Source organism: Tigriopus californicus, chromosome 8, assembly GCF_007210705.1.
Source record: "Tigriopus californicus strain San Diego chromosome 8, Tcal_SD_v2.1, whole genome shotgun sequence".
Taxonomy (NCBI): Eukaryota; Metazoa; Arthropoda; class Copepoda; order Harpacticoida; family Harpacticidae; genus Tigriopus; species Tigriopus californicus.
In genome coordinates this window covers 5,427,218-5,446,141 of record NC_081447.1, presented here as the reverse complement: position 1 = coordinate 5,446,141, position 18,924 = coordinate 5,427,218, and the positions used below count along the sequence as shown (strand labels likewise).

General features: G+C 41.5%; 1 protein-coding gene across 1 annotated transcript in view; it reads right to left on the bottom strand.

The window, feature by feature from the left end:
- The window catches only part of LOC131884817 (uncharacterized), a 27,935-nt gene extending 10,320 nt beyond the window's left edge, over positions 1 to 17,615 (bottom strand). Inside the window, exons 1-5 of the mRNA XM_059232701.1 lie at positions 17,316 to 17,615; positions 5,837 to 6,323; positions 5,484 to 5,645; positions 3,539 to 3,926; positions 7 to 612 (exon numbers count right to left, since the gene is read on the bottom strand). Of these exons, the coding sequence (XP_059088684.1) occupies positions 7 to 612; positions 3,539 to 3,926; positions 5,484 to 5,645; positions 5,837 to 6,188 (1,508 nt within the window). The 5' untranslated portion in view covers positions 6,189 to 6,323; positions 17,316 to 17,615. The remainder of the gene's footprint in view (positions 1 to 6; positions 613 to 3,538; positions 3,927 to 5,483; positions 5,646 to 5,836; positions 6,324 to 17,315) is intronic.
- Positions 17,616 to 18,924: the final 1,309 nt, after the last annotated feature.

Sequence of the window (18,924 nt, the reverse complement as noted above, 5' to 3'; positions counted from 1 at the left end):
TTATCAGAGTCATCTTCAAGGGTGGAGAGTTTCTCGCGGCTCCAATCTGCGCCCGACCCGCTGAAGGAGATTGCCACCGGGTTCATTACGCTCCGAGGCAACTCTTTGGGGCCAAGTTTTTGCGGATGGGGTTGGAAGTAGAATGGTGGTCTTTTGGTGGTAATGGTGTATTCCTTGGACACCAAGGAAGGAAAGGCCACTGTTTCTTGGGTCCGATTCTCATCCTCTGGCCAATTTTCCTGGTTTAAAATATTGGCAAATGGATCACTCTCGCTTTTGTTTGGGCCCTCTGTTGCTTCCGTGGCGTTGTGGGTGAATTCAATTCTGGCCTTGTCAGAATTCCCTATGCCTGCTTTCCCGATGTGAGACTCGGTCGTAAACGAGGAGGCCATGGCCGTGCTCTTCTCTGTAGGAGAGCCTGAATAAAGATGAGTTGTTGCAGTGGTCTCGTGCCTCTTGGCCTCATCTTTGTCGGTCTTGGTCGTCGTCAATGGGGTTCGCTTGGGGCCTTGAAATGGCGTTTTGATGGTTGTGGTGGTTGGAAGACGATTGGAGCGGAATGAGAGAACATCTTTTATCCGACTTATCTCCCCTGGAGCCGGCATGCTAAGCCTAAAAAAACGCAAAAAATGAATATTGAAGGACGTTGAAAGTTGAAACGAAGAAGTGCGTCAAAATTCGTTGCTAGACTCTTTCTGTCGATGTCAATAAGTGAAGTAGGTTGTGCTTGAAATTTAGTGGATTCAATTCATGGCACTTCGTGGGTTCGTCAGACAGGTCTCAAAATCACTTTTTCCTCATTAGTCTTTTTACGGTTGATGAGGTAGAGCCCAACTTATTACCTTTTGTCCTTAAGAGGAAGCATGAAGGTCAATGGGGGATTAGTGATCTCTTGTGTGCTCTAATTTAAGGAAGAGGAACCGAGAGGTCATTCTTTTTGTCTACTTGACTGGTTTGCATTGACCCAGGATTTGTGTGGTTTTCGTTCCAGACTTTGCTCATTGGGGTTGGCCCTTGACTCCGATCATCAGCCCTCTCATCACTTTCAACTTGAGCTCATCATTATCTGGAACCTCATTATCCCTTCAAATAAACCAACATACTATATTTCCCATCCACCATTCATTTTCTTCGAATTTTAGTACATTAGTGGCTTCCTAAGAAAAGTCATCGATGAAACCCACGAGTTTACATTATACGATGCAAAACTCATATTTCAGACACAAACCAGAAAGGCAATGCAGCGACGACACTCTTATGATTGCACTTTTTCTCTGTCAAGGGCTCCCTTCTTCAAGTTGGTCTTCGGAGAGGATTCTTTGATCCTATGTTCCAATTTGCGACAAATGAGCTGCGAAATTGGAAGGATTCGCCAAGGAATCGACGCCATTGACCGATTTTTTTTTTGTCAATTTGGCTAGACTTTGAAACCTTCCTGGGGGCTCCAGTATCTCCTTGGAACCATTTGAGTTCTCATGCCTTCCTCATTACGAGGACCTTTATAAATTTATGGGTTATTAGGGCCCTGAAGTAAGCGTGTTTGATGGGGGGGGAGATTTCTTAAACTGTTTAAGAATTCCGTATGAATATCCAGCCTTGCCAGGAGAATTGAGAATGAATGAATCTCTTTAGGAAATCCTTTAGCCTCAAGCTATGTGTTCCTTTGATTCAAGGCCAGGATCAAGCAATCCCATCCTATAGACCATACACTGCACATATACGAAATATCGCTCCAGCTCAAATGAGGAATGGCTCAGACGCAATATCTGAGCGCAAAAACTGGCTTCAGTATTGCCAAAGGGTTTCTGTGTTTCTTCCCATTCCATCTACGGTAGTGTGTACTAGCATACTTATGTATAGTCGGTCTCCAAGGGAAAGCGAAAGTGCAGCTCCATACAGAGAGACAGTTTTCTTGTGCCAATATTGAGCATGTTAATGCAATAGGCCATTCGTGGCACCCGGTGACTGAAGAAGACTGAATTCCAAGGTTGACAACCACACAAGGTCGGGAGAGGATTCAAAGGCAGAGTCAGTGGTTCTATTTTTAAGTTTGCATCGGAAACACTATTGGATTTTGACTGACATGACGACGGGATCAAATCCACATTTCCACCGCTTGGTTCGATGACATTCTTTTTGTAAAATATGCTCGTCATGTGGGCAGAATGGACATGCTGTATTTAAAAGCGAGGATTTGTGATGGGAAAGCTACCTTCAGGTTATTGATTCCAAAGAATGCAGCACGTTTTTAGTTTCGAGCAAAACCATAAGAAAAGCAATTTTGACGACCAAATTGAAAAAGGACGATGATCCCACCCACGGTGGAACAGCAGGTTAAAATACTGTTCATCCATAAAAGCAGGCTTTCAAGAAGGTGAAAGGGTCCTCAAATTCAAGATGGAACCAAATTTCCTCTGGTAAACACCCATCAATGTATATTTTTCTGGATATGGGTGTTGGAAATGACACTATAATCCACGTCACAGTGCAGATCTCCCTGAATAGAGGGATTTATGAATGCGAGTTTCCTTTTTCCGGAGCAACTTCTTTTCAGGAAAGGAAATTTCGAATCTATGTTTAATCTAGGTTGAGCATGGATCAGTTAGACCTTGATTTGACCGAGTGCTCAGTTGTTTGCTGGAAAAAAATCCAGTCTGTATTGAAATGAAATGAAAATCTTAAGGCACCCATGGGACTAAAACTGGATTCCAAATAACCTTGGCCCTTTTGCTTCTTCATTTATTCATTTCATTGACTTGGTCGAGCCGTGGTTGCGCTTTAAATGCAAGGAAAAAAAAGTTTCTCCAAATATAATGTAAGAGGGAACATATTTGACGTATTTGGAACAGAAAACATTTCCGCCAGAGCAAGGCAAAAGCAGCAAAAAAGATCTGGTAATGCGAGTTCGCTTTTAAATCTGAAGACGTACGTAAATCTTCTAAATCCATCCTTAATTTAAATGGATCCATTTCTCAAAACCCATGTCATCCACTTTGACCACAAATCTGGCCATTGGCGAGTTAAAGCTCATAGAGGCATTTCTTTGAGAGTGAAACAGAGTCACTAGTATATGTCCTTGTAGAACATTGTTGAACAAGTTGAAATTCAATCTTTGATTGCAGTACGAACTAGATTTTTTTTTTGTTTCCCACCCTGACCAAGTTAGTAATGTCCATTCTTATCTCTTATCCTCACATCTCTATGTTTTAAGGACCGTCACTTGAGGGAACGACCGTGCCACTCATCTAAATCTTTTCATTCTTTGTTTTTCGGACGTTTGAAAAATGGTGCAACCCTTTTTACTCGACGTTGAAATTCTTCATATCCACTTTGAAATGTTGTCTGACGCCCGTATCCAAAGTTTACCCACACTTATTACAGACCGTGCCATTGTTCCCGGATGTTCGGATGCACCGAGTGTTTCCACAGAAATGGAAAGCCCCTCCCCTCTTCCCAGCTCCTTCTGAAAGTACATCTTTGGCAAGTCGAGTCTGCCATTGTTGTTCCTCGTGGATTGTTCCACGTGGACACGACTTACCCCGTCTGAATGGTGAAGGTCGATGGTTTGAAGTTGCACACAACCATGAATTTTCTCGTCGAGTGAGTGAGAATGGACAAACTTTCTTGGACCACCACGTAGGCACGCATGGATGTTCCATTGACATGAACACCCTGGCATTTCTCGTGATCAATGTCGAAAATGACGAAAGGCTTGATGGACTTGGGATCACCATAGAACGAGCAGTCCTCCTTGATCTTGTTATCCTCGTTATCATGTCCACTGGAATTGGAACGCTTGCCCCCCATGCGAGGGTTCCGACTGTTGGGATCAATTCCTTCTAAACTGATACGACCTCCGAAATGAGGACCAGTCTCCAAGTGGATTTGAGTGGCCGAAGTGTTGCAGGCGGTGGCCTTGGCAGAAACTGGAATCATCATCAAATCCAATGAGGTCTTAGGACAGAAATATGGCACCAATTGATGGAACAAAAATGTTGACTGATTCGTAGATGAAAGAAGGAGCAAAGAAGGCACGTTTGATGAAAGTTAAACCTTTAGGGACAGTTTTCAAAGAGATAGAACTGAAGATAGTTCAGCAAAATTAGAATGATTGAAGCACAAGGGAGAGAAAACCCTGATATCCATTAAAGGATCCCTCAAGCTAGAATAAACACGAATCCTTCCTTAAGCATTACTCTACAAAGCTCACTTCAACCAGATTTTGGTTACTCAGTGCCAATGAAGGAAGCCTTTCAAATGTATTTTGTTTTCAAATTAAATCCACTACTTGGCTGTCACATTGGATAATCTGAAAAGCTGGTTGTGATTTTGAAATCACAAAAGATTGCAATCGCCCAAGAATCCCAAGAAAACCGGGTCAAATGTCTTGGAAAAGCGGACTCAGATTAAGTTCGTTGAATTTGATTCAAAGAAACTCAACTTGTTAAATACACCTCTGACCAAAGTTTTGCTCAAGGCAACGAGAAAATCCCAATTTCGGCCTTTTGAAAAATTGCCGACCTAAAGCCCTCAGGCCTTGAAAGATAAGATGGATATTTAAAACAAGGACAGTCGTAGAATTGCCAATCTTCAGGAAAACGCAAACGAAAATCCCATAAAAGTCGACTTTCCCAATCCATTCCTCTACTTTGTTTGACATTGCCCAAAATTCTCTGGCCTTTAGAATTGGAACAAATTTGCGCGTGGTCTTGATTGAATTCTACTCTGGTTTCAATTAGTGGCGTTTCCTTTCTTTGTGAGAACTTTTGTTCTGGAGGACCAAAAAGAGCACCCGAAAGCCCCCATTACGATCGAAATGGGTCATAAAGGGCACATTTTTTTTTTTAGCAAGTACACACAACTCAACTGCCTCAAAGCCAGGATATGATGGAAGATCGGATGAAAATCCCACTAAAACACCGATGCGGAATCCCATCTTCTCAAGCTTCTAAAATCTCTTTCAGCCTTCATTTCTTACGCGCACTGTATGTATGAGAGAGCACGCAAAAAAAAGAGCTGAAGCTAGGGTGAATTTCGCGGAAGCGTGCCAAAAAATTGATATCGATGGAAATCCATCCAACCTATAATACTAAGGATCCTTTGTTCAGGTACATAAATCTCGATGGCGAAACAGGAAAATGCAGCTTTCACTAAGACCGGTTATCAACTGCACTTCCAAGAAAGACCACCCGCAAAGGTTCATGCCGGATGCGAAGACGTGAAAGAACGAGTCTTTAAAGGGGAAAAATCGGATTTGCAAAACGAAGGGCAAGAAGAAGAAGAAGAAGGAGAAGAAGAAGAAGAAGAAGAAGAAGAAGAAGAAGAAGAAAGAAGGAAGATGCTCGTATTCAAGTTGGCGAAGACGTGAAAGAACGAGTCTTTAAAGGGGAAAAATCGGATTTGCAAAACGAAGGGCAAGAAGAAGAAGAAGAAGAAGAAAGAAGAAAGAAGATGCTCGTATTCAAATTGGCGAATGCTCTCACATCCTTTCGTATCCTTGGTAATGCTGGTATCAAATTGTCGCTGACTGCGGCTCTCGCCAAGTCTCGCCAAAGTAGAATGAATAGGTGCGGTTTCCAAGCCTCCAATTTCGTTCTCTGACATGGAAACCACCGAGATCGTGTAGGAGGTAGCCATTCGAAGGCCTGAAAAGAAAACCAGAGGACAGCTCATTCACCGCCTTAGTCAATTACGTAAATTGGCCTTGAAGGTCATTGGTAAAACTTAAGCTGGGCTGGGATTATAAAGGCCGTTCAAAAGACATTCTTCTCGGAGTTCAATCATTGAAGACGAGACCGGGTATCGGAATCAAAAGACATGTTTAGCTATTACCCACCTTTCAGATTGAACGAGTAGGCCTCATATCCGCCCACGCCGTCGTCCTCGGTCTTGATCAGATTGTCCTGGTTGGTCACGATCTCACGGCAATTGTCCGTTCCCCAATGCTGGTTCTCGCACACCTTCACCACAAAAGTAGTCGGATCCGAGCTCTCTTCCAAGGGTTCATTGCTGCCCTGGAAATCTGTGGACGAGGACGACGAGATTGGCGAATGTCGTTCCCATCTCAAAAGGATGGAATGAAAGTTGGCTCGGCCGGACAAATTCTGCACTTTTCCCTCGCTAGAACGGATTATTTGCGAGAAACATAGCACGAGATTGAGAAGCTTGACAAGTTTTGAGATCATCATGGACGTTGAGAAAACTCCAAAGACCAATTTGAACCTGGAACGGGGTCCTTTGGAGCGAGACCTTCAGGCTTCATGAGATCATGGGAACCGCATCGACGTCGCCGATCATTGCAGATTGGGCCCAACCATCTGGAACTGAGGGAGAAAAATGCAGTGAAAATAAGGCTGTGGAATCGTCCTTTTGTTCCATTTGACTCGAGTGTGAATCTGGATCAATCGTTTGGAAAAGAAATATGAGCTTAGCTCAAACCTGGGAACATTGATAGAATTTGAAAATCGGCCTCTTTTATCTGTCTGGAATAAATGTTGAGCTCTGAAATGACCAGTTGGAAGCACTCCTTGTTAATGTCATCTAGATACTAAATTGCTCGATTATTGTTTAGTGCTAGAAACTGTACTGTAGAAAGTAAATGCCATATATTTTCCGCGACCAGACACATACTAGATCATTTCAATCCACTGACCACAGTAGTAATGCTTTCAATTTGAAGTGATGCTTTTGTAACCAAATTATCCGTACTTCATCACCTAGAAAGTCTATACACATCTGAATAATTACGTTGTTCAACCTCGTTTTCCATATGAGAGGTAAAAAGGTACGTGTAGGTAATTAAGATCAGGTGCTCAATAGATAACATATTCTCAATGCAACCACCACATTGTTGGAGTACCATTGTTTCCATTACATCAATTAATTTGAATAACAGCTCGATATGTACTCCCCAGTTACCATGGAGATGAGTAAAGAAACTCATCCAAGCCATCACAATTTGTCCAAGTGTTATTTGGTCTGAAGCATTTTTTTGTCATTGTGAGAGGGCATGATGGCAAAGTCAAACAGGCATTCCTCCCTCCATGAAAAAGTTGTTTCATCATCATTGTCATCATCATCAGCCTTGTTTACAACAATACCAAGAATTGGATCATTGTTCAATGCACTACGTGTCGCTTACGTTGTGATTTCATACCTATGCCACGCTCTGTCCATGAAAATTGTTCAGTGTCCTTGAAGATTAGGCGCAAAAAAGTGGACATCAAGTGCTGGATGGAAAGTAATGGTTTCGCTTAACGAGGTAAGATTCAATCATGAACATAATTATGTCAATCGAAATATATAAACCATTCTGAATACAAAGGGCAATTGGCCGATAAATCATTGCTGTTCAAAATGTGAACTGAATGATCATGATGATGTTGATGAGGATAATATGAAAAAGGACTTTCGAAGCAATATAATTACCCTTGAGAATTGTAACCTATTCTTGGAAACAATCCCTGCCTTTGAAGTCAATCAGCTCTTGGACGTGTGACTTTGAAATTCCCAGATGTGGCCGAAAACAGGTGGACAAAAGATCAATCAATTTCTTTCATGTACCCATATGAATAAGAGGATCTGTCAATTGTGTAGTTTAAGCGTCTCGCCGAGGCTCAGACTTGGCAAATGAAAGAACAAATTTGATATTGCACAAAGTTGGAAGACCACTTTTAGGCTGTCAATATTCTTAAAGAAATGACTAGAGTGATAATGAGCCAATCTGGTTTTTACTTCTGCTAAAACCAAAACCAATGAGGGGGCCACTATTTCTGTTCGGTTTTAAAAAATCGCCATTTTCCCCGTGAAAACGATGAAAAATGTAAAGTGCATATTCTATTCGTGGCCTTGAAACCCATCCATGGGACTTTGTGGGTGTTTTTTATAAATAGAAATATAAAAAAGGTAAACCATGTTTCTGTTCGATGTAGCAAAATGCGATTAAGGATACTGTTTGTTTGGTTTTTGACCGTGTACGTATATCGTTCCTAACCACAAGCGAGTTGATGTTTGTTTCTATATGTTTCGCACACTTTCTCGAGTTCAAAGCAATACCAAACAGCAGCCTTTTCTTGAGGCTTCATTTTTCTCAAGGAGGAAAGCCAAATAATCTTGTATGAGCGGAGGTTCGGATTCGAACTTCCGGTTCTTAGTAAGTGTACTCTCGCCCATTGCTGTGCCAAAATATTTCAATTGGAGATCATTCCATTCGGATATGAGTGCATTCTGGATATGGAATCGAGCGTAACACCAGTCATTTGATATTGGAAAGGATCTGGCCCTAGATGAAATTGGCACGTAGCCTTTCGGTCCTAAAAAGGACAGAGGAGGTTCTCTGGATGGATGTGAGTGGAATGTCTCAATTGGACGCAATTTCGAGATCACCCGCAAACGTTTGGTTTGAGAATTAGTGGCTCAATCTTGCACAAGCTAAGAACGATGAAGAAGTCAAGGAACGTTGGAGTCCTTGTCCTTCACTTTCGTATAACATGGCTCAGACTTGACACGTTGTCTTTTGTTCAAATTTGTGGATTAGGTTTTCCTCGAGTCTGTAGTAATACACACTTTTGGCACATCCTGGTTGGCCAGTAAACAAAAGTGCGGATAATACACGTATTCATGAACAGGGTGAGCCTCAGAATGGGTAGAATATAATAAAATGATATTTTTTAGCTTAAAACCGACAACAGCTCATTTCAAAATGTAGATAATGCTGTCTTTTTTTATGATCAGATTAACAGGTTATGAAAGGAAAGGTGAACATTTTTAGGTTCATCGCATAGTCAACGAGTTTCGCCGAGGAAATCATGAATGTAAAGGTGTCACTTGTATAACTGGCCAAAATATGTTGATTATTGCAGATAGGTAGAATATGAATTCCTTCGCAATTGCAAAACATAACGTTACTTGTTTTCATATCTTAATGGAATGTGGTGATCGCCAATGTGCACGTTATGTCAATTTAGCGAAAAAAAAACCTGATGTATTTGCACAAAAGAAGAGCATTGAGAACGAGCTTTCAACATGATGAATCCTCTCCAAAAGGGCATTCATTTCTCTTTAATAAAGGAATACGTGTTTTTGTCTCCCTTTGGTCATGTCGTCTTCGGTCAGCCGTGCAAGTCACCAAGTCACCGACCGACTACTGAATGTGCGACTACATCCAGGATGAGTGAGTGCTGAATTTGTCATGTTCCTGGATGGATGCATTCAAACGGAATCTGTGATCCTTTGACTCCTTAATCTTTGGCAAGTCATGAGTTCAAATTGATTCCTAAATGTCGTGAAGTCTATACACGACAATCTAGGCCATTCAGTGGATTCCTCTATGAATAGTGGCTACTACTGTGCGCGTACGTAGTATGTTCGTAGGTACACATGCACAACTATCAGAGGAGAGGTGACAATCAAACCAACCATGGACCAACTTGCCCTCGATCAAGGTCTGGTTGTTGTTGGCGAATGTTGGATTTGGATTGAAATCCGTCTTCAATTCACCCTCGTCTTTGTCAGCGGGATGGTTCAGTCAAAAGAGGATGCCAGACTTGCCTTGATCATTCATCACGAGTTGGAGCTGCCATCCATCTTGGTTTTCTTTGATCATCGGGTTGGGTCTCGAGCAGGATTCCCAGAAAGGTTCGCAATCTTCCACCCCTGTTCTTGTTTTGACTCGAAGAAGCGCTTGACTCCCAAGTAGACATCTTAGTGAAGACGTACAGCACAGTCCAATGCAGTGCAAAGAGAAATGTAATGATCGTGTGTTTTTAGAATCGAAAATGAACACATTTCACCACCGCATACCTATGTACCACATAATACGATCGAGGATGATGTGATTTCAAATCTCTCCAGGACAGCGTGGCTCGTCCAACTTGAAGGAAGTCACATCGGTTAGAAGTAGTTCCCAGATGAAAATGACGATAACGAAGATGTATCTGTTCTCCAAATGTGGGGATCGATACAACACACAGATTCCAAATTAGAGAGTTCCACCGAAACACAAACACAAGGATAGGACTTCTAAGTAGTTAATGTACAGTCTGTGGGTTTGGTAGAAAGAGGGAAATCGTTTCACGCCACTTGGCTGATGTATGTAGATAAGATCAGAGGAAAAATGTGTCAGATAGGCCTAACAATTCACCTCAAAATATGGCGTACTACCGTTTGAGCGTTGTTGGGAAAGAGGAGCCAAAATGAAGAAGGCATGAGATGCGTGAGATGCGACGTGTGAGGTTCAAGACCTCAAGTCGTTGTTGTTATTGTTGTTGTCGTTGTCGTCGGTGTGGTCGAGATTGCGGGCTTTGGAAGTGCATTTTCTACACTTGCTATTGGGTGCAGATTTGCAGAATGCAATCTGCAACCTCACTCCACATACAAAACAACAACAACAACTACATGATCAGCTTCATCATATGGTGTAGTTCGGTATGATCCTTGTCTTTAGGGTCTTTGACATCGCTAAACAGTCAGCGAGTGTTTCCTCATTTTGAAAGGCCAATTTGAATTGGGAGGAGTGGAGGGAAACAAAAACATGCCACCAAGGAGTGCCAAAGAGTTTCAACGAACCGCATTCATGCGAAAGACGACTCCAAACGAGCTGGCCGTCAGTGATACACTGGAGATCAGACATGTATAATGAGATTCTTCACATGGTCTGACTAAGCAAATTTGAGGAGTTCAACCAGTTCAACCAGTTCAGCCTAACAAAGAGATACAAGTAGATGCTGAAGAACAAGTCCAAGAACTCACGACTTTGAGAGGTTCACTCGCCCTTCTCCATTCATAAAGCACACCAGAATCACTTGTTATGGTTGCTTTGGTTTCTCATACAACAATCAAGCTCTGGTTGACTTTGGAGCTGAAGTTGCCTGTGGAAATCATCACGATGAAAAGTTGGACTCGTCAAGTTGGGAGGTTTGAAAATGATGGCTGGGAATGTAATCCGTTGTTTGAACTGAAGAGCATTATTCTGTGTCAGAACACGGTTTCCCATGTAAATTGTCTGATGTTGTTCTGACTACTAATCCCATCTCACCCTTCTATTTCATGAAGTCAAACTGCAAAACTATTACTCAACACAAATTCGCTCAACCTTACTTCTTCGAGTGATCTAGCCAATCTTCAAACAAAGGTTATTGAAACAATTGCTGCCCTTGATTCTGGATCTTCTCATTCAATGATTGATGATCGTCGAGAAGGAAAACTCGGGTTTGGCCTTTTCCTGCTATTACGTAGTTAAACCTTTGAACTTCCTTTTTCTTTTATATAACAGTTAGGTAGGGACTCAACATGGAAGCATTCATTCTTACTTCAAAAACTTTTTTAATAGGGTGTTCTGAAGTAATCTTTTCATACTCCCATAGCACTTCGACACAATCCGAGTTTTAAAAAAATATTTGAAAAAGTCACGCAATATTTCAGTCCTAAAATGAAATTTGATTTCTATTTCATGTCATTTCGATTACATGTGAATGAAGTATCGGCTTGATGATTCACCGATTCAAATCTGAAAGTATTGAGGGATTCGAAAAAGCAAAGATGAAACTCAATGTTATATTGATACGACAGCAAAACATTCTTCTGTTCACGGAAATTCGCACATTTTTGGACTGCTTCCCATCCCCAGTTTTGAAACAATGGTTGGGAACCAAAGTATCAACCAAGAGCCTGTAAGAGTACTCAAATTTCTAAACAACCTAATCAGAAACGGATCACAAGTTTTGAGGGGGGCCCAACTTTGATCATCTCAACATGATATGAACTGGAGCTCGGACAAGAAACTTTTACCGTGAAAAGGAGGATCCAGGCGTAATCCAAATCCATCCCAAAAACACTTCATTCATTATTGAATGGTCGGGAGAATTGCCCCATAGTTTTAAGGTCAATGGCCTGGGTTTCTCACACACATAAGCATGAGCATGGCAATACATATACCCATCTGATGAGGGATGAGACAATGAGGTCATCCTCGTTCATTGTCTGCTCGTTTGCCCGACGAATTAGCCCCAGAAAACCAAGAGAGAGAAAAATGAGATCAAACCATGCATGCACAGGTGCTCTAAGCTCTTTTTTTAGCGTGGATTATCTTGCACATTAGGACGAGTATTTTTAGATGGTCGTGATTAAGACAAATCCAACACCTGGAGCTCGGCCCCATTATCTGAGTGGCATCAACAAAAGTGAAACTTTCTCACAACTTAAAGTTGAACGATCCCGGCTTCCCCGAGTCTCTTTTGGAGCAGAAGAAACAAGCTCAAAGTTAAATTAAAGTGTCAGATTGGTTCCACAATGCTCCAAACGAAAATCTGAACAGGCAGACGAGCGACACTCAGAAAGAGAAAGATATCCTGTCATGGACTCCTTAACCAGAGCATTTCACAACGAACAAGACGTTTCCTCGGTTCAAAATCGAGCTCTCTCAGGACATGTTTGTATTGTCTTGTGATGGATTGGTCAACAAGCTTTTGTTCCAAACACTCTTTCCTTCAATCGAGGAGGTCCATGTTATTTGTTAAGTCAACCTCTCAGACGATCAAAGAAAAAAATAGTTCACGCTCCTAATTTGCCTGGGACAGATTTCGACCCTCTGGTGATGAGAGATTCGTGATGTTTGTATACTAGTCAAGAATGTCGCGCAGATCCCGGGGATCAGAGCCCTTTAATGCATAATCGTGTTCCTGCCTTTGAGGACAGGGAATGAACTTTACGTCAGACTTCACGATTTTTTGTTGTTATCCTCTGGCCTGAGATTGACATCTTGATTGTTCATCTGGAGGAACAGGAAGAAAGTTAAAGAGCTAAGGGGGAAAATGATAATCTCATCATCAGTGTTCAAAAGAAAAGGGGGGGGAGGGAAATGTCATTACCTCAAGGTGAAGTGTACACTACTACTGCTACTACTATTGCTACTCCGACGTATTATAGCGATAACAACAATTGAGAGGCACCATTGTTCTGCGAAGGATTGCATGGATGATTATGAATTAATCTATGGATGTGTGTCTATGCCTTCCTTTCCTTGTACGTACGTATCATGGCAGAGAGTGATGATATTTCTTTCCGACCTTGCCGAGGATATTGCAATTCGCCAAAGGTCAGGACACGGGTCCGACCGACGGACGCTCCACGTTCCACACGAGTGAGCGAGCCTGGTCACTTCCTGGATGTAAACGATTTGCAAAAGGGTTGATAACGCTCAGGAAATCCCTCCTCCTGTTCATGTTATTGTTACTCGTGGTAGCAGCGTTCATTACACGAGAACACATCACTGATCCCTCGAGAGCAATTCAAGGGGACAAGTGAGAAGGCCCGGGATTTGTCTTCCAACGAAAATGGCTTGGCTTTTGAGAAATTTCTCCTCCTTCTCCTCCTTTGAATGCAGGGCTAACCAAACCGTAGTGAAGAGCTTAATGATTTCGTTACTTTTGAAATCACCGGGTGGAAAATGCTCTGAGCCGCCAGTGAAGGAGAACGGAATTAAATGCAGACCGTTTGATCGACCGGGAATACCAATCATCAACAGGCCGTAGTTAGGTTTGATTTGTGTGCCTTGTGAGACTGTTTCTTATCTCCCAGAATGCAGTTGTGCGCCCCCAGAGCTCCTTTACATTTGGCAAACGGACCTGTGAAGGAAGCATTCTTGTCCACGGCGTTCGAAATATGTTCAAAAGAAAAACAAGCTGCATGATTTGCTCCCCCCCCCATTGAATGAGACTTGTTTGCTTCAAAAGCTTATATGAATTTGCTCACAAGTAAACCATTCATTGTCAACTCTGGGTCAAACCATCTATCGATGGAATAGCATTCATGAGGAGTAGAAAATACATTAATGACCAATGACATCATGAATAAGCATAAGCTTGACTACCAACGTAAATACTTGTAGTGCAATTGAAAGAAACTTAAAGGTTGCAAATGTACTGGACAAAATCACGAAGCCAGTTCCATTTCATATTTCAAGGCTTTTGGTTTCAATTAGAACCAAAAACTCTACCATATGAACTGAGCTGCTTTAGAATACTTTTTAATTGAATATCGCACAACTTGACACACCGTGTGTTGTTTAGTCGACCAAGCCAAGTGTCAAAGAAAGAAAGACAGAAAGAAAGTTGCTTGATTATGAAGTGTTCCGAACACCGGGTATGCTTTCAGAGGGAACGAATGCAGACAATGTTGCCATTTTACATTTGATTTAGTCTGTTTCGACTCATTAAATTCCCACCTCAAGGCCTCGAAGCTAAACTTAGAGTACTCTACGTACTTCTCTCTTGTTAACGAAGTAATGTGAGATGCATTATTATTTGCAATTGACGGTGCCTAGACAAAAAGATTGTCGTTCTGGGAAATTTCCAACCTTTCCCGATATTCGAGAGGGTCTGAATGAGGTACATTCACTCACAAATTATTCTCGGGTTCATCCCAAATTGCACAATGGGCCGTTATAACCCCGGAATGATGTTCGAGAAGTTAGCTTACGCTCTTGTCTTGTCTAATCTAGGTATACGGACAAAGGCAATTTGGTGCACTAAGATTGAGTCCTTTGGGAATTCACCTGCAATCCTGCAGAACATTTGTATGTTTCGAAAACGTACGAAGATGCTTTATTCGCCGAATACTTGACATTTGCTAAAAGCATCGAATACAATTCTGTTTCCTACAATGATAGCGTGACGTTGTGCAATTTTGCTTCCAATTTGCTGATTAAAATCGCTAGAAATAGGACTGTCAAGTGATCTCCATTATTACTGAATGGTCCGGAAAATGCTTCGACGATGAAAACTTATCATGCTTTGTGTAACAGAGAATGAGCAACATTGATGCAAATTGAGAGCATGATTCATGTTTACTGAATTGCATATACTCTCATCCAATAACTTCAACACGTAATAAACACAGATGGATCACATCAATATTAGGTACTATGTTTAAGGATTGATTCATGATAGGATTCTCTAGAAAATGTTACAAAACCTCCATTTCAATGTAATGACATTTACATTGAAAGGTCTTTTCTTTCCCTCAGAGACATGGCAATTTATCTCTGTCCTTGCTCAGTCAAGCTTTTCAGATCATTTCACTCACATGAGCACAAGGAGTAATTTTTTTTTAGAATTTGTGGGCATTCAATTCAACGTTATCCCGTCGATCTTGGGTCAGGATCGTTAGTAGCGTTCCTTAGGCCGTAAAAGAACAATCGGTGCTTCATAACTCATCTTAGTCGAAGACTGATTAATTTGTCAATCGCTTCTGAGTCCACTTCATCATCTTTGTACTCAGTCAAAGAATGAATGGTTGAGAAAAGTATGCTCAATTGCAATTCTAGGGAGCACTTACGTACATGCTTGACCACTAGCTTTGTCTGCAGGTTCTAGGTAAGTCTGACTGAAAAAAAGCCGAACATGAGATTTGTTGGGAAGTTGCTGTAACATACGAGTACTCTGAGATCAATTTGAAGCGAGACAGGACCTTCGTGCAAGTCCGTGGGTACCTATGAGATCTTCACCCAAAAATCATATGACGTAGGACGGTCGGGAATAAGATAAAGCAATTTCTCCGTTCCATCAAAAAGTAGTGATTAGCACCTCATCCATCTTCCTTGGAATCAGTCCTCATCCAAATGTTACCAAGTCGGTTCCATGGCTTCATTTCCAATGTTCGGCTCATTTTTCGAGTTCGAAGCAACGCAACGAGCCATTTGACAAACACGGTGTATCATATCCACAATAGTTAATGGTGCAATTATACACCAGAAAATGTGTCAGTTATCTGTTTGGACGTGCACGAGGAAAGATGGAGGTTGGAGAATGGAGAATGGAAGATGCACAACCTTAACGGACACTGATAATGAATGGCCATCATGGATTGTGGTACAACCACACTATGTACTACTACTACTGACTACTGACTACTGTACTACGTACAGTACGTATGTACCTAGCTCGATTGAGGTTGTTTCGCAGTAACTGTTTCATTGAAATCATGAGCTAGCACATTTTCATGCACTATACGGGAACGAAGATTGAATCGGAGGATGGTGAGTGCGTGTGTGTGCTGGGCTTTGACCTAATTCGACACCACTCAGTACTTGGTGAATCACAAATTTGACACATTTGTCGCGATTTCCAACACAAGATTGACCACGACGAATCTTATTGCTATTTCACCCACCTACGTGCATCAAGCTCTGTCTGTGGTTACATTCTTTCTCATCCACATCATATACTACTATGTTTTAAAGTGAAGAGGATTCAGTTTGGATGACTGAGAACCAACGAGGTTTCTTTTGTTTTGGACAAGTTGTGTAGGATGGATAATAATTGATAAGGTGCTGGACATTGTTGATCTGGTTTCTTCTCAAAGAGCGAGGTGATCAAAATCAGAGTCATCAAGGCTGCCAAGAAGAAGTATCGAATGAGACTAGACTTGTGAGGTAAATGCAATTACAATTGCAGTGCCGTTTTTCTGGTAGATTTCTTGGTACTTGTAATTAAAGACATTAGAAATCAAAGTAAATGTAACTATGGTAAATTATGTTTCCAACGCAATTGAGATATCTTATTCAAAAAATGAAATTATAGTTGAATCTTTCAGTCAATGAATGTTTTTCTCCTCGATATTTTTGTTTTCAACGTTGTTCACACAAATGTCAAAAGAAGGAAATAATTTCGGAATTGACTGCTTACTCAAAACACGTTGGTAATTTCAAGGCAAAAAAAGGGACAATCCGAAACTGATAACCGTGGCTAATAAATTACACTTAAAAGCCGAGTTATTGCAATTGTAATCAGAATCATTTGATACCTATGTGAGGGAAATTGCAATCAATTCCACCTTAAAAGTGATTGACAAAGCTCGGTGAGAAAGAACTAACTAATGAGTATACGTTTTGTTGACTGAATCAGAATTTGAAGCCAGTTCCTTTAATATTATCAGGGTTGCGCATTGAGTACGTTCTAATAAGTATTTTGTTTCATGATAGGTGAAGTATGACAAATAAGTAATCCGCGAAAGTTGATTTGAAGGTGTTTTTCTTGAGTTATTTCCCATATCTTAAACTAGATTACTGACTTCAATCTGGCAAGCTCATACGTCTTAATGAACAACACCTCGACAATACTTTCGTCTTTTTCAAGTATGCCACCCAGTTAACACAACGAGTGTTTCTCAATGATCCCAATACAATATACTTAGATTTACAGCAATTGAACAGAGCACAATATCAACATACAAGTTCGTCGTGAACCGTTGAAAATGGGATCCTTCAGTGTGACTTTAGATTTACTGTGCAAACTCGAAATAAGCACGTGATGTCCTACCTCCTGAAATTGGTCGATGTGTCAAGTGGTTCTGCTCTTGATTCGATGACGTTTCTGGCTGGTCCTTGGTCGTATCCACTATCACTTGGTCAAGCTGATTCGCAACACTCAACCAGCACCACAAACAACAACAGCCACCGAACCAACTCTCAACTCTCCGTCAGACGGAGAAGGAAGTTCTTTTCACTTTTTGTTCAAAGTGCGTGTGTACGAATGTGTCTGTCCTCTGTGCAACTTAAAACCGTTCGAAGAGTTGTACGTAATTCACCCTGCTGCATGCGCTCTCGTGTGTCTACTGCCACAATTTCTTTTACTGGTTGGATCATCCATTGTCATCATCATCATCATCCTCAGTTGGCCCGCCGAAGGCATCCTGAGTAGCCGACAGGGCGCTCTCTCAAATCACTTGAAACATTGGAAGCATGCGTTGGTTGGCAGTTGGCACCCGGTATACAGAGTGGTTCGCTCCTCACTCGTTTCATTCTTCATCGCTTATCGCTCGCTCTTGTAGTATTATTTGGAAGTTAGTAATGTTGAATGAAAGCCTTCATTGCAGAAGGCTCGGTAAAAGCCTTGATGAAGGCTGATATCAATTAGTTATGAAGCCGAAAATGATTGGACATGTGAGTGATTTGGTTGACATTGACAACCGTTGCGGCCCATTTTTTATATTAGGTTAAGCGACATGCCGTGAACTATGTACTACGAAATCTTGAATGCTTTTAGAAAGTCCCCCGAGGCCAAACAATGCAGGATCTCCTGTAAAGTGGTGTTACCATATCGCATAAAGGTTTCTCATGGGTGGGGGGGGGAAGATAATCCTTCCGTATAGATAAGCGGTGTTTTGAAAATGCTGTAATCTACTCGTCTATACAACTCCTCAAATCTAGAGTTGTAGCTATCGGTCCTATTTAAGGAACAGAAAGTTAGGATAAAACTGAAGGTTCTGGCGATGAAGTCCGGTCAGTAAAAATAATACCGCAACCACTTTACCGACTGGAAAGTTCTTGTTTTATGGCGACAATTTCCTCCGAATTTCTTTGCGACACTAGTGGAAAGGCGAGCTCGATTATGCACAAATTTCCACTAAAAGGTCTCGAATATCTTTGCCAAGAAAAATATGCTGGTCCCTTTGAAGTTTTGACGTTATACATACAGTAGTTTTAATCAGTCAATAATCTTACGGTATGTGCCAGCTCCAAGTTGGAAAAAATAACCAGACTAAATAATGTCGATCTTTCCTTCAAGATCTTTCCACCGAAGAGGACCAAATCAGATTGTACGTCTTCATGATACTAGGCAATCAAAGTTCTCGATCCTGAGGGGATGCTCTGATTGAATTTGACTTGCAAATCCTCGACAGAAATTGACATTATGACTCTTACCTCAAACCGCCTTTTTCCATCGTTTCAAACAACCCAATTTGTAACTTTGTCTTGTCGTCACTCTTCTCTAATGAAGAGCACGTGGTTCCACCCAAGTTTTTAGCTAATGAAGTGACTTTTCTAAGCCAACACTCTTTACTGCTGACTCATGTGCGACCTTCCGTAAAAAAGGGATCATTCTTCGACACCAATTGTAGCCGTAAAAATGAATCACACCAAACTTC